At 41.9% G+C, this 24,262-nt stretch overlaps 1 protein-coding gene across 2 annotated transcripts in view; it reads right to left on the bottom strand.

Moving 5' to 3' along the window:
• NFAT5 (nuclear factor of activated T cells 5) overlaps positions 1 to 24,262 on the bottom strand; it is a 154,597-nt gene that overhangs the window by 118,854 nt on the left and 11,481 nt on the right. Inside the window, exon 1 of one of the 2 annotated variants that reach the window (XM_054048566.1) lies at positions 16,667 to 16,946. The exons of the other annotated variant lie outside the window; for it this stretch is intronic. Within the exon in view, the coding sequence (XP_053904541.1) occupies positions 16,667 to 16,739 (73 nt within the window). The 5' untranslated portion in view covers positions 16,740 to 16,946. Of the gene's footprint in view, positions 1 to 16,666; positions 16,947 to 24,262 lie in introns of those variants that run through there. 2 annotated transcript variants of the gene reach the window in all.

Raw genomic sequence — 24,262 nt, forward strand, 5'->3', positions numbered from 1 at the left:
TGATAAGACAACTCCCACCTGTTTATGCTCTCTGTATGTGTGTATATATATCTCCTCAATATATGTTCCATTCTATATGCATCCGAAAAAGTGGGCTGTAGTCCACGAAAGCTTATGCTCTAATAAATTTGTTAGTCTCTACGGTGCCACAAGTACTCCTGTTCTTCTTTTTGCGGATACAGACTAACACGGCTGCTACTCTGAAACATGTCATAAAAAAGAAAGACACCCTATCACCTGTGGTGAATACTTTTCACAAAGCAATCACTCTGTATCTGACCTTTCAGTCCTCATCCTCAAAGGAAACCTGCAAAACATTTGCAAAGATGAGCCTGGGAGCTTAAATTCATAACTTTGCTGGAAACTGAAAATCACGGTAGCAATAGTGAGACTGAATTTATGAATTATTACAACAATCTGTAACACACTAACCCCCCTTTTTTGGTCATATGACTAGAGGGGTGTTAATAGGCCACTTAAGCTTGAATGGTCCCTTAGAATATGTGCTAACTGCTTATGCTAAACTAGCTGTTCAATGTTGTATTTAGCTGTGACACTCCTAGTACCTTTCTCAGACTGAAGAACTCTGCACAGCTCGAAAGCTTGTCTCTCTCACCAACAGAAGCTGGTCCAATAAAATATATTACCTCACACACATTGTCTCTCTAAGGACAGGGAAGAGGCAGAGAAAAAGAGAATGAGGGGGAAAGAGAAACAAAGGGAAGAAATAGTAGTATGCCATGGATACAGTACTGAAAAAGTTTATTTAATACAAAAAGCAGGGTGGATAAAAATCAATTATTTTTTTTATTTAAATCGGATTTTTTTGATAAATGGTTTTTAAGGGAAAAACCTATCTAAAGATAGTTTTAATTAAGATACATTATAGCTCAAAGATATCTCATCATGGAATAGGGATTATAAATTCTAATTCCATAGTACAAAACAATATATTCATGTAATGTTTACGAAATGTTTTGTAAATTAGTTCCAATAGTTCTTGGATTAGGGACCCAATCTTATGAGGTTCCAACGGCTTCTGTACAGATTATTTAGGTTAATCTTTCTATCTACCCAATGGGACTCAGTGCTCAGTCTAGAAGAAACCATTAGAGATGCTTAGTTTTGCAGTTCACAAACTGTGGATTTGTGTCTCCAGAGATAACATACTTGTTAACAGCAAAAATGTTTTTAAATAAATAATATATAGAGGTGAGAAATAACAGACCTCAACCCTATTGTCCCTCTGCAAATTTGGGTATACAGAGTTAATCCCTTACCTCTCTCTAAAGTGCAAAGTTTCAAAAAGTTCAATGAATGATTGTTGGGGGTGGAATAGATCTGGACAAAGAGAAGTCATCTGGAGATAAATGTGAGAAGAGAGGGACAGGCAGTAGAAATAAAAGTGAAACTGTTTGAGCAGCATATTCCAGAAGTCTGGAGGTGTTTCTGAGTGTAGCCTTCATTGATTTGAGGTCTACCATACCATTCTCTCACTAGAAGGGAAAACTTATCATGGCAGTAACCTATAAAGGCCGTAAAAGAGACCCAGTTTGGGAATATTTTAATGAAGTTCCTCTACCTGTGGGTAAGACAGGCATGCATCCAAAATGCAAACAGTGCAATAAAGAAATGCAAGACCCGGTTGCCCGAATGAAACAACATCATGAGAAGTGTTCCTTCTCAGGAGGAACCTGTGTTGAAGATGATGAAAGGAACATGTCTTTAGGTTGGTAAACTTTTTTATTTCATACTTCTTTCTTAAGGACTGCCTATCTTCCTTCTGGACTATTCTTGAATTCTCATGTTTGAGCAAAAAAATATAATTGTTACTCTATGGTACTATCATTTTAGATGCAGTTGTGATAAAAAATAAATAGCTGAACTAGGCAGATCTTCCTTTTACACTTTCACCTTTAAAGTAGTACTGAGTGGCAGTGAATGCAATGAGTAATACTAAATGAGCAGTGTGATAATAAAAATTAAATATCTGCATTGACTTATTTTGTTTAGGAGAATCCATCCTCAACATAAGAATTCTGAAGAATATCCACCTTCAAGATCATCATCATTTTCTATAGTTTCAGAGTTATCTACCATTGACAGTGTTTCAGACACATCATGTATGTCACATAGCCACAGTATATTACCTGTAGCAAAAAGAAAAACAAAATGTCCATCATTCAGAAACAACCATAGATAAGTTTGTGATAAGAACCAGCAGATTACAAAAGGAGGTAATTGCTGAAAAAACTGCCTGGTTTGTTTATGCACCAAACTCTCCTTTCTGTATGATTGAAAACCCTCACTTCATTAACATGGTTCAGTCATTAAAACCAGGATACAGTCCAAACAACAGAGCAGATGTTGCAGGCAAATTGCTGGATAAAGTGTATGAAAGAGAAATTGAGCAGTGTGCAAAAGGTCTAGCAGGGCCGCCCAGAGGGTTCAGGGGGTCTGGGGCAAAGCGGGGGAGCTGCAGCGCTTGTACTCACCCGGCGGTGGTCTGGGTCTTCGGCGGCATTTCTTTCGGCGGCGGGGGGCCCTTCAGTCGCTCCGTGTCTTCGGCAGCACTGAAGGGCCCCCTGCCGCCGAAGACCCGGACCGCCGCTCGGCCAGGGCTCGCGGGGCCCCAGGGCAAATTGCCCCACTTGCCCCCCCTCTGGGTGGCCCTGAGGTCTAGAGGGTAAAATTGTTAACCTGAGTCTTGATAGGTGGAGCAATGTCCACAATGATCCTATTGTATGTGCTTGTCTGACAACAGAAGAAGGGACTGTCTTCCTTACAGAAACAATTGATACATCAGGAAATGCACACACAGCAGCTTACAAGAAGTAGCAGTAAAAGCTATAACAAACTGGGGGGGGGGGGGGATTCAAATATCTCGTATGCAGCTTGGTCACAGACAATGCTGCAAATGTATCCAAGACGAGAAGAAATTTAGAAGAAAGTCCCAAGCTAATAACATTCGGCTGCAGTGCTCATTCGATGCATCTCCTAGTCAAAGACTTCAGCGTTCCAGAAATAAAGGCTAATGTTGTTGAAATTGCAAAATACTTCCGTAACAACTACTTTGCAGCAGCTGCTGTGAAAAAAGTGGGAGGAACCAAGCTAACTCTCCCACAAGATGTGCGATGGAACTCAGTAGTGGACTGTTTTGAGCACTATATCAAGAACTGGCCTAATCTGATGACAGTTTGTGAACAAAATCATGAAAAAATAGATGGCACTGTCACAGCCAAAGTTCTCAACATTGGGCTTAAGAGAAATGTTGAACACACGCTGTGTACCCTGAAGCCTATTTCTGTGGTCTTGAACAAAATGCAGGGAAATAGCTGTTTTATTGCTGACGCTGTTGAAATTTGGAAGGAACTGAGTGAGATGTTAAAAAGACAAATATGCAATGACAGAGTTAAATTACAAGCGTTAAAAGAAACGAATGGGACAAGCACTATCTCCAGGTCATTTTCTTGCAAATATTCTCAATACTCAGTACCAGGATCAAATCTTAACTGCTGAAGAAGAGGAGTTGGCTATGACATGGACATCCAGCAATCATCCCTCCATAATGCCAACTATAATAAACTTCAGAGCTAAGGGTGAACCATTCAAGAAATATGTTTGATGATGATGTTTTAAAGAAAGTCACACCAGTGAACTGGTGGAAGTCACTTAAGCACTTGGATTCAGAGACTGTTGAAGTGATAATCTCACTTTTAACAGCAGTAGCTTCTTCTGCCGGTGTAGAAAGAATATTTTCTTCCTTTGGATTAATTCATTCCAAATTGAGAAATCGTTTGGGACCTGAAAAAGCAGGAAAGCTTGTTTTTCTTTTCCAGATTATGAACAAACAGGAAAATGAAAGTGAGGACGCCTGAGTTAGCTGCAGAAGCCAATATTTTAAGTTTCTCATATTTACCTGGCTGACACAGTCGATTTAATTTTTGTTGGTTTTTTTTAAATATTTCATTTAATTATTTTAGTTAAAAACAATTTAAACAAAAACAAACCTGATTTTAAAAAACTTGAATGTTTAAATTCAAAAATTCATATGCTTGTTTTGTTAAAATATTATATTTTGCTGTTTAAGAAAAAAATCCTGACTACATAACGTTATTGTTTTAGTTAAATACAACAATTTAAATGTCTATCTGGTGATGTTCTCCTCCTAATACAGCATAGCAAGAAAATCCTCCAAATATTAATGATTAACCTGTTGAATTGGAGATATTTATGAAGTCACTGGGTGGTGAACTATCTGCTTCAATTACCTTTGGTAAAGGAAATAACCAAACAATCATTCATTTTCTGATATAACTGTAAAACTAATCTGAAAAGTTTTCAAAATAAATCACTTTAAAAATGTATAGTGTGTACCTTCTAAAAATGAAACCTACATCTATCTCTGAGTTGTGAAGAATATGTATTAAGGGTGTAACAACCAATAAGAATCCACTTTTATATAGAAATCCAAGATTAAATTGAGTCTTTCTGACTAGTGATCTAAATCAAATCCACCCTGACAAAAAGGCCAAATTCTCCTTTATTTCTGGAAAAGCCTTCTGTTACTATTAATGGGAGTTCTGCTGTGGTTGAGGGGGAGTACATCATCTAGATTTTTACCCTTGCCCAGACTAATTAAAAAATATAACACAGCCCTCTCTACAAAAGTTTGAACCCCGGTTTAAAACATCCCTTGATTACAAGCATCTGCTTTTGAGCTCAAATACACTCCTGGTCTAAATTATCTGTGTGTTTTATTCCAAAATTGTATATAGCGTTCCTACCTTATTAATTCAAACCTAGTTATCTAGCTATGAATATTTCCTACTGAAAAAGAATACACATGAACTTTTATACAAATGAACTTTTTGTATAAACTTTAGTTGTGTTAAAGGTAACCTTAGTTGTGTTTTACTATATTATTACAGGAGAGTTAAATTAGAGGGTTTTTTTTAAATGCCCAATTATTCTGTTTGCTTTTTGCTTAAAATGGACAATGAAACTCAACTGGTCAGTTTCACTTTTAAGCCACACTGCCGGAAAGTATTCACATTCAAACTTTAATTTTTTTTTAAAGTTCCATTTCCATTACCGTTTTGTAAATCCTCTCTGCTTAAATTAAAATCTAGATTTCAAGTCTTGACTAAATTGGCAGCATCCCTGTAATTTAAAACAAATAAACAAACAAAAAAAGCTATTACGGCTTTCTGCTCAACCATAGTCACTGTTATGATGATGCCCAAAAAGCTGCTGAAACTTTTATTTAGTAGGTCAACATACATCACCTGTTCGAGGCCAACTAATGAATTTACTATTGACAATAGCTGTCTAATACTATGTCCTCATTAATTTAATCAGAAAGTCTAATGAACAAATGTAAAGCCAAAGAGAGTACCTGCAACTCGATCAGGTTTAGAGTTTCTATAGTTACAGCCAACATAGACACGCTCCAGTAACAGTTTTTGCAGTTCTTGGCTTACTGCCACATTATCAGCAAGTTGCAATCCTTCTTCTAATATTAAGTGTAAACTTTGTTTATATCTATGAAGTAAAAGCTTAAACCACCATGTATATTAATACCTGAAATAAGTTTGTATATTTACAAAAGATGAATATGTAATGCCAACTTTAGAGAACGAAGTTATTTTGAAAATACTGCTTTTCACTTACAGACACGCTTACTTGGAAGTATTTTCACTTCTAGGTCTCAACTCTATTTTAAAGTCTCAAACCAGCTGTTATATTCATACAGAATACTGATTCTGCAGTATGATCATGGGAAGAAGATGCTATCATTCATGTGAGAAAGAACATAAGATTTCTGCTGCTGGTCCAGATGAAGTTAAAGACCATAAGATACTCTTTGAGAGTAAGGGAGGTGTAGGGCCTATCTTTATGCCTTTGCCACAAAGGCAGGAAATCATATCCTGGAGAACCTTCCCAAACCATAAGTCACTTTAAAATCCTTGACTGCCTCTACTCAACCCGAGAAAATAGCATCTCCAGATGCGAGGAGTTACTCTGTGAAATACAATAAATCACCTGCTTTTGGAATGACACCAGAGGCCAACATAACCAAGCCAAGGACACAACCATAGACACAATACCCTTCCTTTAAAAAATTTAGCCCTATGACCAAGCAGTAGTCATGAAAGAATTGACAGCAATCAGGGCCGCCACACAAGACTGACCTGCGCCAACTGGATTGCACTAGACATTTCAATCACTACAGCCCAAAATCTAACCTCTCATTTTCTAAGTTAATCAAGAAACTAGCAAAAGACAGTAACCAGACCCATCTGTTATTTACCAGTATGCTGAATTTCTATCATTCAGGTTTCACATTAGGATATGGTACTGAGACAGCATATTATTCTGGTGGACTATCTCCTCCTGCCTAGAGGCAAGGAAAATACATTCATACATACCCCAGTGGACTTTGCTGCTACATTTAGTTTTATTGATCACCAAATATTCCTGTTCTTCTTGCAAGGAGTTGTAGCACTGAACAGAAAGGATCTGAAATGACTCGGATTCTTCCACTCCGATTAAGTATAGACAAACATTTTATGGAACTTTTCCTCTATCTGTGAAACCCTCAACTGCAGAGTCCCACAAGAGTCAATTCTTTACCCCACGTTATTCAACATCTGTATGAAGCTGTTGGGAAAGCTCGTGACACAATATAGGATGAAGTGCCAGCAGTATGCTGACATTATCCTGTTCTACATTTTCTTTACATAAAAAACAAACACAATCCTAAACAAGGCCAAAACAAACACCTGAGTGAAGAGCAGAGGATAAAGATGAACCCAAGACAGAGAGATGAAGCTGGTAGAAAGAAGAAAGCACTTCAGAGAACCTCCCTCCTCTATAATACCCACAATGATTGAGGGCATTTACTCTCAGATTGATAAATCAACCCGCAACCTTTGGATCCTTTGGGACTCCTCAGTGCTACTGGATACACAGCACAAATAGTAAACGGAAGTAAGTGCCACCATGGCAACTGAGCAGAAAATTGAACCCCAACCTATCAAACATACACCTGCATCACACACTCATGACTCCAGGCTTGATTATTTATTGCTGCTCATATCCACGAGTCAAGCTACACACCCTGGAAAAGGTTCAACTGCCACAAAGCACTGTAGCAAGACAGGTTGTTGTGAACATATCACTCTGGTGTGCTGTTCTTTGTGCTGGCTTCCCTTGAACAGAGTCAACTTAAATAGAGTTTAGCTTTAATTATACAAGGTTTCTGTTCCGATATTCAAATCCCTTCATGGGATTGGTCCTTGCTACCTGGAAGATCACATTTCTCTCTGTGACTATGACCTCCCACAACAGCTATACTTCCTTTGAAAAACAGAACTATTGATCAATATGAGGAGGTTCATGAGGGGAGGAGACATATTTCCCAGGAACTTGACCTGGACAACAGAATTCAACCCAGCAAAAGACAGGAATGACTATGGAACTAACAACGTTCAGAACGAAATACAAAACTCATTTATTCAACTTAGCTTTCTCTCAGTTTCTTCACATTGAGACATACAAACTAGAAAGCAAACAAAAGACAAAATTAGAAAAGGAGATAAATAAGAGGTGACATGAAGTACACAAAATAATAAATGTATAAAGAAGGAAGATCTGGAGCTTCTGTTCTCTGTCTCAACAAAAGAGCACAGAAACAGTCGATAAGAAATTGTGAGGTGGCAAATTCAAAACTAATTAAAAGAAATACCTTTTACACACTGTGTGATTAGATTGTGGAACTCCTTCTTACAGAATGTCACAGACAAAGAACCTAGCAAGATTCAAAGTGTTATAGTGCCAACAAATTTTGAAAGGAATATTTCAGGCATTAAGACAATCTTTAACTATTATCAGTTAGAATGAGACCTTCATAAAGGCCAGATTGCCTAACCTCTGCCTACTGCAGGTTTTCTTGCACATTCATCAGAAGCACTACTGTTAGAAACAGGATACTGAACTAAATGGACCATGTGTCTGATATAGTATGACAATTCCTTTCTTCTAAGTACCTAAGAAAAACTAAAAATATAAATTAGAGTATTATTTTTATTATTTCTATTTCTAAATAACTAGGGGATGCTCAGCTACTATGTGATGAGGATCAAACAAATTGATAATTGCAATATCCTCAAATTTTAATATCCAAAGCTGTAAGTAAACATAAAACGGCCGCTCTATTTCTCCTTGACTACATAGTCACTGTATTACTGGGATTTAACTCATTTTAACATGGATCAGCATTCATGTCATGCTCTCCATCAGTACCCAGCCTGGGCCAGGGAAGCGAATGATTCAACCAGCGGACCAAATTTGGTAATGAATCTTGGTCATGTGCACCTGAGGCACATTCTGCATACGCTAAGAAGTTAAATCACTGAAATACCTGGAGTATGAAAAGGCTCTACGTAAAGTGCTAAAGTGTTTATTAGATAGATAGATAGATAGATGGATCTTCCTGTACTGACAATTCTCTAACAAACATCAAAATGATTATAAAGTCACCACAGCTTTAAATAGGGAGAGAAAACATCTTTCATGTCCACCTATACAATACTCCCAGTACAAAAGAGCTATTTAGTATATTAATACATTACTTCTTAAAGGCAGCACAAATACATCCTACAGAATGTATTTTTACAGTTAGACTGGGTTTGTAACTTTTAGAACAACTCAACTACATAAGGAAATTTAATAAAAGAGAAAGACAAAATACAAAGTCCTACTGTTGCTTGCACCCGTGGAAAATCTGACTTATCAGTAATTGGCATTGTACAAACATAGGTAAGCAGAATATGGCACATAATTTTGTTAAGTGGTTTAATATTTCTGCAAATTGTTGAAATGAAAGGATTAACTAAATTAGTGGATACTAATGAGTCTGGATTTAGGGCCTATCATTCGACAAACTGTTTCACTCATGGTACTTACTGGCCTTTCAAGTGTCTAAAATGAATAGTTTAACAAAATTAATTAAGTGATAGTATTGAAAACAGCACTTAAATCTACCAACCACAGGACAACTAACCTCTAGGTTTTCAGAGTACGTGCGCCATTGTCTCTTAGATTGCTAATTTACCTTTGTATGACAAAATTCTTGTTGTTTTATCTTGAGGATGGTGTTCTCCAATGTCTGGAGTTGGACACATTATTATTTTCTTTAGATATATTATCAGTGCACGGTTTTAATGAGCTATATGCAAATAACATACATGTTTTTGTTTCTTTTGCCATGGATTGTGGTTTGGGTTTTTTTGTTTTGGTTTTTTTGTTTGTTTGTTTGTTTGTTTTTGAGGCTATCTGGCATCATTTTTCACAATGATTTCCGGACATTAGACCTTGAAGGTTTTTTGCTTGGTTCTAACAACCACATTCTCAAGATAATATGGGAATGGGCACCATAGACATGCTTTTAAAAACACCTCTGGCATTTGTTTCTCTTATCTTTGGGAGTTCCAGACATGCACTGGAAGCTTGAAACCTAAGAATTCACTGATGATACTATCTTTGCAGAAAAGATATTTTCTTCCAAAAGCTGAATAAAATCAATTTATAAAAATGTATGTAAACGAGATAACTCAAACTGAGATAGATATAGTAGGCAACTGTTAATCACTACAAAGATTGACATGTGTTACAGCATCTTGAACAAACAGAAGTCATTTTCGCTGTTCATTCTGGGCTTCCAATGATCCATATCAAGCTTTTGAAATTATTAAGACAATTATTTTCTCCATCATTTCAAAATTATGCACTTCGTGTTTTTAGATCAAGAGCGTCAAACCAACCATTTGACTTTGTTTGATAAAGTCATGTAAAATGTAACTCAGGCAGACAAAACTCATTGTTCCAACAGCAATAATACCATATAAATATTTCTATATTGTTGCCCATTCTGAATGTTTAAACAAGTGTACTTATATCCTCCTGCTAGAACTCTGATGATTTTTCCTATGGTTTGGAAGTGAACTTAATTATATGGAAACCAATATTTATGATCTGTATGGTCCTTTTACTTCAAAATACTGTACAAATATTAATAGTCAATATTCTATGAAATGGGTATTATACTACATTGCAATTGTCTCAGTCAGAGTGCAGGGATATTGTATAGTTTTAAAACAGACTCATCAATGAACACAAATTATACAATCCAATTGGTAGAGGGGTTCTGATCTGTAGGATGACTACACTTCTCAATAACAGTACAGCAATCATATAAAATCCCATCCTTTCAATACTCCCTAGCCTATACCCACAAATATAGATGCCTCAACTTCTGACCATTCCCACTGTGTCCAGAGTTTTTCCCCCAACTCTCTCGGTTTTTAGTTTATGCACTGAATCACAAGAGGTTAGATAGAAGAAAAATACAAGGAATATAATAGAATGGTGGCTGTTCTGATTATTCACATAAACATTAGTACTTTTCTGTAATTGGGGCAATTACATCCTCAAATTAATTATTCACTGTGTACAAGTATTTTCTTTTATTAGCTTTAAATGTGTTACCTTTTAATTTAACTGAATGTCCCTTTGTTCTTATAGTATGATAAAGCATAAAAATGAAACCCTGATATCTTCTTTATATTATTGTTCTATAACAGGGTTGATTGATTTAGATCAAAGTGATTTAAATCACCAATTTTAATCATGATTTAAATCAGGAAGCAGAAAATCTATATTTAAATAATCGATTTTAATCACATTTTGCATTTGCACTTCAGTTATTTTTCTAAAGACAGATTAATTCTCATTGGATGGTAACCATTAAAAACATGCTGATTCGCAATTAAATACAGTCTTTACACTAAATTTAATGCTTCTTTTTGCTAACAAGGAGGATACACAATAGCTATACATATTTAAGCAATATAGGTTAACTTTTTACTAAACGATTCATATTTTATTTGAGATTTTTGTCGAGTTGGATTTGGACAGAAATCCAAATTCAATTGAAAACTACCTTAAGTGTGCTAGATCCATAAGAAAAAAGTTTGTCAAAACATATTTTTAAATACAAAACAATTGATTTATTAAACAAAAGAAGATATTATTTGTAGTTAGCAAATTGGACTGATTGTTTCTGGTCACCGTGGCCTTCAAGACTTGAGACATAGTGAATCTCATCCTCCCATACAAAGCTTTTATTCAGCGATTGTAAGAGGAAGGAGCTTTCCTAATATTTCAACTGGCAATTACTTTAACTTTGAATTAACTAGTATTGACTGAACAAGTTGAATAAACTGAAATTAAGAAAATATTCTCTGCATCTGTGTTCAAGGTACTTAGTGATTTCCATCACTTCAGTGGGGTCTGACTTTCTTTAAAACTTTGCAGCAAACATGTACTGTTTTAAATCAAATACAAAAAAAATAGATTATAATAAATGTAGGCGTTAACATAGGTTGTCAATTTTAATTTTTTTTTTTTTAAGTAAACCTGTATTTAATGTAAAGTTTGATTTGTATTTAAATCAATTTTTCCATCTACTCTTTTATAAACCTATATCACACCTAATCTTATTCATCTCTTCCACAATAAACAGTCCCACTCTTTCTAATGTTTATTCATACTTCTAGTCATCATTTCATCCATCTCAAGAAGACCCTTTCAAGTTCTGCTCTCTTTTTCAGAAATGATGACGACCAGAACTAAAGGTGAAGGCATATCAATTACATTATGGAAGCACCAGTCTATATATTGTATTGCAGTTGAGAACAGTTTTGCACTTCAAGCAGATTCAACCACTTTGTTACATATAAAAAATACAATATATCCACTCGGAAATTATGGCACACGAAGAATAAAACAAATATCCTGAGAATTTATAGGTTAAAGTTAAATTTAAGTGACTAAGAAATTTAGCAGCCTGTATCAGACCATTTTGTCCTAAATTATCTTAATGAAGTAACAGAAACTTTGTGGCAGAGCATAGCAGCAAGGTTCCCCAAACAAATCAGCAGGACACAGTTCAGAGGAGTTTAGCAAAACGAGTGCTAATAATTTATTCTACATAAAAGAAAAAAAAAACAAGCTAAAGAACAACAATGACAACGGATACTTTTCCATAACGTCAGTCCATTTACTCATTCAAAGTACTCTATACATCTTGTAACTGGCCCAGTTTCCTCCATGTGACCCTTCCTCACCTGCCCTGCAACTTATTCTGCCTTTGGACCTAGGAGTTTTATAGAAGGCCTCTTCTGCTGTGCAAAGGGTTCTGGATAGAGTAAAGTCCCTCTCTGGGTGACTGACAGTTTGACTAGACAATCAGCTCTCTTTTCCCTCACTCCTGGTTCTATAAAGTCTTCATCTCACTATATTCTTCAAACTTTAAGTATGTAGTAGAACCTCAGAGGTACAAACAACCTCCGTTCCTGAAGTTGTTTGTAATTCTGAACAAAACATTATGGTTGTTCTTTCAAAATTTACAATTGAACACTGACTTAATACAGCTTTGAAACTTTACTATGCATAAGAAAAATGCTGCTTTTAAATGAAACAAGCACAGAAAGAGTTTCCTTACCCTATCAAATCTTTTTTTAAACTCCCCCCCTTTTTTTTTAGTAGCTTATATTTAACACAGTATTGCTCTGTACAGTATTTGCTTTTTTTTTTTGGGGGGGGGGGGAGGGAAAGAGGTCTCTGCTGCCCCATTGCGTACTTCCAGTTCCAAATGAGGTGTGTGATTGACCGGTTAGTTCATAACTCTGGTGTTTGTAACTCTGAGGTCCTACTGTAGTTAAAACCCACTGAGATTCAGGTCTTGGCTACACTGGCGGTGTACAGCGCTGCAACTTGCTGCACTCAGGGGTGTGAAAAAACACCCCCCTGAGCGCAGCGAGTGCAGCGCTGGAAAGCACCAGTGTAATCAGAGCCTGTAGCACTGCAAGCTAGTCCCCTCGGAGAGGTGGAGTACATACAGCGCTGCGAGAGCTCTCTCACAGCGCTGAACATACAGAGCTGTGAAGTTCCGAGTGTAGCCAACGCCCTAGTTTAATTCTCAATCTGGGGTCTGTGGCACCCTGGGGGTCTGCGTGCCCTTTCAAGGGGGCCGCAGCACTCCCTGCAGGGTTGAAGCCGGGAGGCATAGGGCTGAAGCCCCGATCCCTGGTGCCTCCACGTGGGGCTGAAGTTAAAAGGCACTGGGGGCAGCTCCACACCTCCACCTCCCCCATCTCTTCTCCCGCCCTCTGGCCAGGTCAGAGGTGGAAGTGAGGGGCAGCTGCTGCTCTCGCTGGTGCCATAGAATAGGCAGCGGCAGCGTTCCCTCCTCTCCTGCTGATGCCCCAGGTTGAAGCTGCTCCTCAGCTCCCAGCCTCCTTTGTTCCCCCAGAGGCAGCCGGTAAGAGTGTTGTACTTAAAGTACCGCACAGGATCTTTTCAGAGGGTATAAGGCAAAAAGCCACATTTATTAGTAATACATGTATTACTTAACACTGTATCATATGCATATGATCTATATTACACTCAGGCACTCACATACCCACACACACAAGCATACTCTGTCTTGCTGTTGTTACCAATTAGTTGCCCCCCTTAACTGCACTGGCCAGGTGAGTTAGATGGGAGGGGTGGAGCCGGGTTTCTGTCGATCCGGATCAATGCTCCCATGTTGACAAGACGAGACCCGGGGTCCTCTGCAAGACACCTCACATTTATAGCAGCTTCCCTCTCATGCAAATCTGTACCAGATTCAAAATCTGTGTCTGTGGTCTGGTCTATACTACCCGCCTGAATCGGCGGGTAGAAATCGACCTCTCGGGGATCGATTTATCGTGTCCCGATCCCCGAATCAGCGCTCTAACTCCACCAGCAGAGGTGGTAGTAAGCGCCGCCGACAAAAAGCGGCAGAAGTCGATTTTGCCGCCGTCCTCACAACGGGGTAAGTCGGCTGCAATACGTCGAATTCAGCTACGCTATTCACGTAGCTGAATTTGCGTATCTTAAATCGACTCCCCGCTGTAGTGTAGATGTACCCTGTGTCCGTTGGGTGCTGCTTCCTCTGGGTGTTGTCCCAATGCTGTTCAAAGAGGGTGTTTTCAAAAGAAGGTGCTTGCTTCTAACTCCCTAGGCCGTCAATTTGTCTGCTTTTCTTTAGTGAGCCCACCTGACAAGTTTTATTGTCCTTGGATCTGGCTCCCAGCACCTCTCCAACTGCTGCAGCTGTCTGGAGGTGCTTGCCTTCCAGGCCTTGCTCACTCACACCTCATTCATTCAACAGGGCAATTGATTAAGGGAGTTGGGGGGGGGGGGGGAGAATCTTATTCTACTCCTAGCAAAAAGACATTTTTCTTCTACTTTAACTATCCTTAGAGGCTATAACATTATACCAAGGCTTAACACAAAGTTTCTACAGGAGGCTTTGATATACAGAAGATATATGAAGAGGCACAATGTAAAGTCATATGAAAATTATCAGAGATTTATCTATCCCTCCAGGTGGGGACACCCAGCTCCCCCTCCAAGAACAGGGACTGCAGGGGAGTCCTCCCGGCACACAGCCCCTAATACCCCTCTCCCTACACCCGGAGGCTACACCCTCCCTGTACCCTGAACTACTCCCTGCCTGCACAGAGCCCCTAGCTACCTCCCTGCCTGCACAGAGCCCCTAACCCCCCCACACCTATAACCACCCCATGTGCACACAGCCCCTACCTACCCCCTCCCTGCACCCTAAACTGTTTTTAAACTTTTTGAGCTAAGCCCCCCACCTTTGAGTTATAATTTTTGGTTGTGCCCCCACCCCTCCAACCCAGACAGGCTTGGTGCCCTGCTGAGGCGAGTCAAGGGGTGGAGATGGCACTCCCTCCCTGGACCCCACCATGCGGAGGTGGCTCAAGCCCTGCTGGCCCCTTACCCCCAATAGAAGTCAAACTACACATAAGCCCAAGGCCCCTGCCCTGAGCACCATCCCGCACCGGGCCCTGGAGTTTTTATAGCATGTTGAGGGGGGCCTCAGAGAGAGAGAAAGGTTGAGAACCCCTGATAGTTCACAGGCTATGTTGCCCTCTTTCAAAATGCCTGCCACCTTCTATTGTTCTCACTAGGACTGAAGCAAACTGGAATACACAGTTAAGGCATCCAAACAACCTGAACGCCACCCCGTAGTGACATAAGGGGAAAAAATTAAAATTCAATGTCTAAAAATCATTTTAATCTAATCTGGTACTACAAACACTATTACGTACTAGTCACAATTCTACGGTTACTGCATGGCACCACTATGAGTTAAAGCTGTTTGAGTGCCTTAATTGTGTATTTCCATACCTTAACTTACCAAGTTTGGATTTCTTTTAAGTTTGGTCTTAGGCCAGAATTTCCTGGGTTTATTACATTTGTTTTGGGGATAACAACATCACTGTGATGTTTTTGCCTTTAAAATCTGTGTATTGGTTAAGGTACCTTAATTCCAGTTTAATAGATTTTTTTACTTGGACATAATATATAGCAGCAAAATATGCTCAGTATTTTCTATCCTTTTATTATACATACAAAAGTTGTATTTTGCGTGTCTCTGCTGCACAATGATCAGATATTTTATTAAGCTGCCCACAGTAACACCCACATCTTTAAAGTGAGTTTAGCAATCAATTATGTGTACATGTAGCTCAAGTTATTCCTTCCACTGTACATTTCCTTATTACCATATGTTTGCCAACATGGACTTTCACTTGACATCAGGCTGCTCATTCACCTAGCACAGCTCTGACGTTCCATACATTCTTTTATCATCTTGACTATCCTAACAGACTGTATCATCTGAAAACTCTGCCACCTCCCTGTTCACTCCCTTTTCCCAATCCCCAGTTAACAGAGTAAATACTAGTCCTAGCTCAAAGCTGGGCACCATAAACTCTCTTGCCATGTTGAAAATTAACCACGAATTTCAACTTTTTGTTTTTTGACTCTCAGCCAGTTTCTGCTTCAGGCCAGAATTCCACCTCTTTCCCGGAAACGACTCAGTTTATTTCAGAACGTTTGTATCGTTGATTTAGTCAGCCGCTTTATGAAACTCCAACTAAACGGCGTTTCCATTCCCCCTTTAGCCCCTGTTTTTGGAGACGTTCTACCCAGGCCAGCATGTAGCCAACATGTCAGCTTCAGGGCTGTTGACACACACAGTCTGCGTGCCCGCCAGACACACTCCGAAATGGCAGTGGGAAGTCAGAGGTAACAGCCCAGCTGTGCCCCGGCCAAGCGAGAGACGCTTTAGACTCAGCCCACGGGTCCGATCACATAGCGGATGTCGCGGCGGGCCGTCTGCCGCGTCCCTGGCGCACAAACCCGTCGGGACACATTCTTGAGGATACGGTGTCCGGGCCAGGAATGCAGCCCGAGCGGCCCCGCTGCAATCTCAGCGCCTGGCTGGGGCTGGGGCTGGGGCTTCCCGGGACCCCGGCGCCTCCTCCCCGCGGCGGGCAGCATCCCTGCGAGGCCACCGCTCCACACCTGGCCCGTCTGCCTGGGACGGGCCCGGCCGCCGGGCGAGGGCCCCGCGGGGCGAGGGCGGGAGCCAGGGCTCGGCAGGCTCGCGGCTGCTCCGGGGGGGGGGGGGGGGGGAGCTGCGGCCCGCCGGGGGTGGGGGCCGCGCGCGGCCCAGCCCCGCCCCCCCCGCACTCACCCTTGGAGTAGAGAGACTTGGGGGACTCGAGGTCGAGGTCGGCGCTGAGCAGAGAGATGAAGTCCGAGGGCATCGCAGCTTCGCGGCCCGGCAGGGGCTGGGGGGCCGCCGGGAGGAGGGGCGCTGCTGCCTCCGCCGCCCCGGCGCGGGGAGGGGAGACACCGGGAGCCGAGAGGGCGCGCCGCGCTCACTGCGGCCCGGGCTAGGCCAGGGGCTTCACGCGCTGTCAGGCTCGGGCTCGGCCGCCGCTGACAGGAATCCGGCTGCTGCCAACGGAACAGTCCAGACCGCCCCCTCCGTTACTGCTCTGCGCATGCGTCAACCGAAAGGGCTCCGGAGGGGTGGCGCACATCGAGAACTACTGCTCGGCCGACTTGCGCATGCGCTGCCGAGGGGAGACGAGGGAGGGGGAGAATAAGAACGGGAAGAGCCGCAGGTCAGCTATTTTGCACATGCGTAGACTGACCCAGTCAGGCTGCCCATTTTCACTCGCTAGTTGTGTCATTCTGCGCATGTGCCTGCCTACCCACGGGCCCAGTGGCGAGAGGGTCTCGTGCTCAACTAGTGGGCGGCCCGCGAGTGAGGTTCCACGCATGCGCAGTTTCTGGACGCTGGGGGAGATGTACTACCCGCGAGCGAGTAGCCGGGTCCGTGTGACGGAACGGAGGGAGGAGGCGAGAAGAGCCTTAGCTGGGCCTGGGCCGGGAGAGGGCGAAGCGTCGAGAACAGCCGCAGGGCCTGCTGAGGGGGCAGGCGGGACGGGGGGAGCAGCCAGGCCAGGCCAGGCCCTGCCCCGGGGATCCTGAGTGCGCAGGGGGCTGGGCCGGCCAGTGTCAGGGGACAGCTGGAGGCTGCCAGTTAAACCATGGGGGGGGGGGGGGTTATGTTGTGCCTCAAGCAGCCATGGGGTGAAGGGGGGATGGGGTGACGCTAGGACTGCCAACTTCCTAATCTCACAAAACCAAACACCCCAGTCACACCCCCTCCGCTCACTACACCCCCCCAGTGACTCGCTCTTTCACTGGGCGTGGGAGGGGGTGAGGACTCTGGGCTGGGGCCAGAAATGAGGGGTTTGGGGTGTGGGAGGGGGCTCCAGGCTGGGGGTGGGGGTCAAGGGATTTAGAGTGTGGGAGAGTGCTGGGGGTTGGGGTGTGGGAGAGCGTAAGGGCTCTGAGGTGGGGCTGGGGATGAGGAGTTCAGGGTGTGGAAGGGGGCTCTGGGCTGGGGCAGGAGATTGGGGCACAGGCTTACCTCTGGCAGCTCCCGGTCAGTGGCAGAGCAGAAGTGCTAAGGCAGGCTTCCTGCCTGGCCTGGCATCATGGACTGCACTGCACCCTGGAAGCGGCCAGCAGCAGGTCTGGCTCCTGGGCAGAGGCACACAAACGGCTCTGCGCACTGCTCTTGCCCACAGACGCTACCCCCCCAGCTCCCATTGGCCGGAGTGCAGAGCCAGTGCTCAGGGCAGGGGCAGCACATGGAGCCCCATGGCACCCCCTCCCCCTGTCTAGGAGCCAGGTCTGCTGGCTGCTTCCGGGGCTCAGCGCAGTGTCAGAACAGGTAGAGACTAGCCTGCCTTAGCTGGGCAGCACCACTGACCGGAGCTGCCAAAGTCCCTTTTCCACTGATTGTTCTGGTCGAAAAACGGACACCTCATCACCCTAGGACTAGGTGAATCCCCTGGCGCTTTATGTTGTCATGTAGCCTGACAAGCATGAAGCAGCTCCTCTCTGACCCTGCGCAGCTCTGGGGCAGGTGTACTGAATGCTAGTCAGATGATCTCTGGTGAAGTAAGGCCCCTTTCTGCTGCACATTTGGCCACACTGACTAAATCATTCCTGATGGAGGAATGAAAGAGGTAAAAGCAGAACAAGGTGGGAATGCTAGCTGCCACCAGGCAAAGGTGAGAGAGAGCTAAAGGACCCACATAGGTAAGGCTGTGGGGATCTTTGTTCCTCTTCTTATGCTGTAGCTTTTCACCCTCAGGTACAGACCATAAGAGCTAAATTTTCTTCCCCCAGCAAGAGTTTGAAGGAAATCAGTCAAAGCTGCAAAGAAGTTGGAGGAAAACCATTCCAGAGCTGTAGAAAAATGCCACATTTGCTGGCGTTTGAAGTTTATGACTCTATTTCAAACCTAAAAAAAGAAGAACAGCAAAAGCTTTCGTGGACTACAGCCCACTTCTTCGGATGCATATAAGAAGTGGGCTGTAGTCCACGAAAGCTTATGCTCTAATAAATTTGTTAGTCTCTAAGGTGCCACAAGTACTCCTGTTCTTCTTTTTGCGGATACAGACTAACACGGCTGCTACTCTGAAACCTGAAATATTTCAAACCTGATTTCCTGTGATATGTTAGAACTTGTCATGGACTGGTTTCCCCATGAAATTGGGAAGGGTTGATAAGGTTTAGGTTAGAATGAAGAAGTTACTAATATTAAACTTAATCTTTTTGTGTGTCAGCGCTCTTGTACCACAATCTACCATAGCATTGTATGTCAGCCCAGGTGCTGCTAGTTTTTTTTTATTAAACAGGATGTTACAGGCCTTCATCTCTTGACCTGCTGAATGTGGTCCTAATGACAATCAGCCTCAGGACTCCGACTAAACAGCTGTTCTGTGAGGGTAGATGCTACAAAGGCCCCAAAAATACTATTTTTGTTTTTAAAACTAACAACTTTGAGCTTTCATTCTCTACAAGGATATCCTGCTTGGTCCTTCTCCATGCAGCTAGTTGGTATCTTATATCCCAAATCAATTATATGTACATACGTACTAGTACAGGTGTGGGTAAGAGAGCCCTTTCCTTGAAAGGTGAAAAAATGCAAGAGAATGGGTGACCTATCAAAGAAAAAGAAACACTGGAGGGCGGGGGAAAGGAGGGGGGCACACAGTAGCTTGTTCGTGCTATTGAGCCTTTTCTAAAATAAGTGTTTTCTGAGGCTTGTCTGCATGATGTATAAAGGGGAGCCAGAGTATTCAACTCCTTCACAGAGGACATAACCTAGATGGCATCACAAAGCTGATGGGATGTTTCTCACAACCATAATGTTGATACTATAGCTATCAATCAATTCAGGAAAGGGAAAAAGAGAAGAGTGGAAAAAAAAGTGTACTTCATCCTTGGCAAAGAAAACCATACTTCATGTTTGAGGATTTCAAAGGGCTTTACAAAGACAAATTTATTCTCTAAATAATATCAAAATAGGGAAACTTCAGCACAGAGTTTAAATGATTTGCCTGGGGTTTTGCAAATTTGATCTTAAGCAGCTAAGAGCATAAATACTTTTAGAAAAGATACGAGAATTGGGGAGGGGGGACGACACTGCAATTGGCTGTACCAAGAAGATCGTATCATACAAAATCTGTGGAAGAGCACTAAAATGAGCAGAGTGAGTGAAAAATTCTTGGATCATCAAGGTGCAGGAGAGACCACAGGATAGCATAATCAACTACCCAGAAGTCTGGAATGACAAGTATAATTAAAACTAAGATTCCCAAGTATTCTCCAGTGAAAAACTTCATTTTGCCAAGAGCATGGTATCCAGGCAGAGATGCAATCTCCTCCTGGGAAATTTTCTACTAAGAGGGAGAAAAACTATTGAGAAAGTAAATAACAGGGAAGTGTTGAAACTAGTGACCAAAGTATACTTGAAATAAACACACTGAAGAAAGACTGTGTTCACAGAAGGTATGGATTTCAAGAAAGCAAATATTGGGGAATTAAGAAACTTAGTGAATAATAGGTGATGTAAAGTGTTAAAATTCACCAATGTGAAAGAAGGCTGAGGAATCTCAAGACTTCTTAATTGAGATTACGATTCCTCTGATGAAGAAGAAATATGAAAAAAAAAAGAAGCAATGAGGGTGGATGCACAAAACACTGGTCCAAAATTATGAGAACCTGCACTGGAAATAGAAAAGGGAACAAAAGAAGACTGTACCATACAAAATTTCAAGGTAAAAGAAGAAAGCTGAGGACAGCAAAACAAAAAGACCACGGAACTTCTTCATATTAAGAAGATAAGTCTACACTAAGGGCAACATATCGAATACAGACACTGCCTGCCCAGCTAGCACAGGTATCAATAGCAGTGAAGACAGTGAGGCCTTGCTTAGGTGAGTCGAGTCTAGAAATGTCAGAACTCTAGGATGGATACCCTACACGGCTTGCCACGTGCCAAAGCAGTGCCTCCCATTTCTATGCTGCCTTTTTTAGCAATGTAGTGGTCTGCTGCTTCCCGGCTGCCGGAGCCTTTTCCTGCCACAGTGAAAGGCTCAGGGTGGGGGAGAGCAGTGGGAGTTCCTGGAGCCTTCCCTGCCACCAGAGCCTTTCACTGCCATGTGTAGCCACACACCACCATGTGGACACAGACTGCCTTTCACTGCTGCCTGTAACTACATCTACCCTGTACACCGCTGTAAGTGTGAACAAGGCTGAAGAGAATAAATTAAAAATACAAATATTTAAAAAGGCATTTTAATGAGCACGCCTAAAATGGCTGAGCTACTGAACTACTTCTCAAAATTCTATCTTCAAACAAATGACTAGTATAGAAAAATAAAGACTTTATGACTATAGTGTAACCCCCCCTTTCCTCCCTGTGTTACTTGGGAACAGGCAACACTCACCTGTGTGCCCGGGTGCCTGATGCTGTTGACAGTAAAGGAGATTCTGAGTATCCCAGTGCTGATATTGGATAGGTGGGAATCCTCTATCCACCCCTCTGCTGCAGTCCTTTTACTTGTAAAGGAAATGAAAATTGGCGGTGCCTCTGCCTGCCTGGGCCCTGTACATACTCAATGGTTTGCCTTGGGAGCCTCCTGGAATAAATCTAAACTAATCCGTGCAATGGGTCTAACTCAAAAATACCAATTCTAAACAATATACACTTAGATTGGAGTTAACACATCTTTACTTAACAGTTTAAGAAAACATAACAGACTGAAATTAAATGTCACCACTAATTTAAATCAGTAGGGGGCAGTTCAATAAATCAATTAAATACAGTTTACAGTAGTAAATGAAATTTATCTAACTTGCATTTACACTGCCACCATTTACCCTACCTCTGAGTGAATTCTCCTCTGGATTTCAGAGGTCTAACCGCTTGCATGGGTGCGCTTGAGGATCTTGAAGCTGGGGACAGCATTCTGTTGGTCCAGTGAATCAGTCCAGGCAAGGCAACGAGGTAGAGCAATTCTAATTTGGAATCATTCCAAACTGCATAACCCCTCTGAAGATGGGAATTGTTTTAACCAGATGTCAGCAACCCTGGGTCTGGTTACATAAGTCCATTCCCCACCTCTTCTCAGACCCAGACAACACCTTACAGTCTCTTCACTGTCCCCCTTCCCTTGCAAGTATTTTCCCAAACAAAGGTGTTGGGTACTCACATTGCCTTCACTGGAGGCCCTCCTCAATCAGTTTTGGGCACAGCAACAGTCTCTGCCCTGGCTCCCAAGCAGGCTCTCAGCAGTAGCTTCTGGCTTCCTATCAGAAGATTCTGGTTTGGACAAAGCTCCATCAAGCAATCTCAGCTCCTCTCCCCAAATGGAGCCCACTGCATGCTCTACCTGGCTAGAGTATAGGAGGAAGTTAGTTTCTCTCTCTCCCTGAAGGCATCATGGGATTTGTAGTCTCAACGGTTGGATTGCAACACTCAGGATCTTCCCAACTGAACACTCCCAATTAAGTTCAGAGCCCTGTATAGTAAAGGGTAGCTATCAATAAAAGCATGTAAGGAAAGATGTGGGGAAACTGACTATACATAGTACTGTACAAATAAACAGACCCAGATAATATGAATCTCAGGGATCTAAGAAGATGCACTAATGAATTTATTGAGCCAGTGGCAATTATTTTTATCAAATCTTGGGGGAGGAAGAAAATAGACAAATGCAGTAACAATCTTAAAGAGGGCAATATAGCAGCAGTCCTTATACTTACAATCCATTAAAGCTGATTTCTAGGACTCAGGGGAAACAAAACAGAACAAAAATAAAAATCTGCCAAACTAATATTATAGTGTTAGGCACCTTAGAAATGCACGTAATAATCTGTAAACAGTTTGGTGACACAGAAATCAGGACAAATATACAATCAAAACCAGGCAAAACAAACCTGATTGCTTTCTGTAATCAAATTAACAAAATTAATGGACATAGAGAACATAGACTATTTCTTCTATCTAGATTTTAGAAAAGAATTTAACAGAGTACCTCTCAAAATTGTATTTGAAAATTTAATTCAACATGTCTTGGGTATAAGTACCATCCTACAAACGGAAATACATCTGAAAATAGTCCATAATCAAATAACAATCAATGGCAACGTATCGCACTGGGGGAAGTGTCCAGAGAGGTGCTTCAAAGTATCTTTAAGACCTGGTTGCCTTTAACTTTACGGCAGAAAGGGATCTAGGGGTTATAGTGGACCACAAGCTAAATATGAGTCAACAGTGTGATGCTGTTGCAAAAAAAGCAAACATGATTCTGGGATGCATTAACAGGTGTGTTGTGAGCAAGACACGAGAAGTCATTCTTCCGCTCTACTCTGCTCTGGTTAGGCCTCAGCTGGAGTATTGTGTCCAGTTCTGGGCGCCGCATTTTAAAAAAGATGTGGAGAAACTGGAAAGGGTCCAAAGAAGAGCAACAAGAATGATTAAAGGTCTTGAGAACATGACCTATGAAGGAAGGCTGAAAGAACTGGGTTTGTTTAGTTTGGAAAAGAGAAGACTGAGAGGGGACATGATAGCAGTTTTCAGGTATACAAAAGGGTGTCATAAGGAGGAGGGAGAGAACTTGTTCACCTTAGCCTCTAAGGATAGAACCAGAAACAATGGGTTTAAACTGCAGCAAGGGAGGTCTAGATTGGACATTAGGAAAAAGTTCCTAACTGTCAGGGTGGTTAAACACTGGAACAAATTGCCTAGGGAGGTTGTGGAATCTCCGTCTCTGGAGATATTTAAGAGTAGGTTAGATAAATGTCTATTAGGGATGGTCTAGACAGTATTTGGTCCTGCCATGCGGGCAGGGGACTGGACTCGATGACCTCTCGAGGTCCCTTCCAGTCCTATAATCTATGAATCTATGAAACTTTCTTTGACGGATTAATGAACTTGAAGGGCTAATAAATAATAGTCAATTGGAAATAGCTGCAAACAACAATGAAGAAGTAATATCAAGGGACCTAGAAAGATTAGAAAATGGGCAAGAAATAGTGCTGGGATTCAGTCTACAAAAATAGAGCCTAATACCGTCAGAGAGAAATAATACAAAATACAAATCCAACAGGGAAGGAGATGTTTCAGAAGCAGTAAGAGGAGACCAGACCCAATGGTGACAGTGGATAGCAGATTAAATATGAACTTGCAATGGGCTGTTGTAGCAAAAATGTTGTTTTTTGTCTGTATGTACAGTTACATCATGGAAGAGGGAGAGGAGACTACCTTGGCTCCCAGAGGCTCTGAAATATTGCATTTAGTTCTGATCACCCTTAGTGCTCGAAAGATTAAACAATCTGAAAAGAATACAGAGAAAAAAATTAAAAAAATGTAGGGGCTGGAGACACTAATTTGTGCGAAGATTAAAAGAATGAC

The sequence above is a fragment of the Malaclemys terrapin genome, chromosome 14 (genome assembly GCF_027887155.1).
Source record: "Malaclemys terrapin pileata isolate rMalTer1 chromosome 14, rMalTer1.hap1, whole genome shotgun sequence".
Lineage (NCBI taxonomy): Eukaryota > Metazoa > Chordata > Testudines > Emydidae > Malaclemys > Malaclemys terrapin.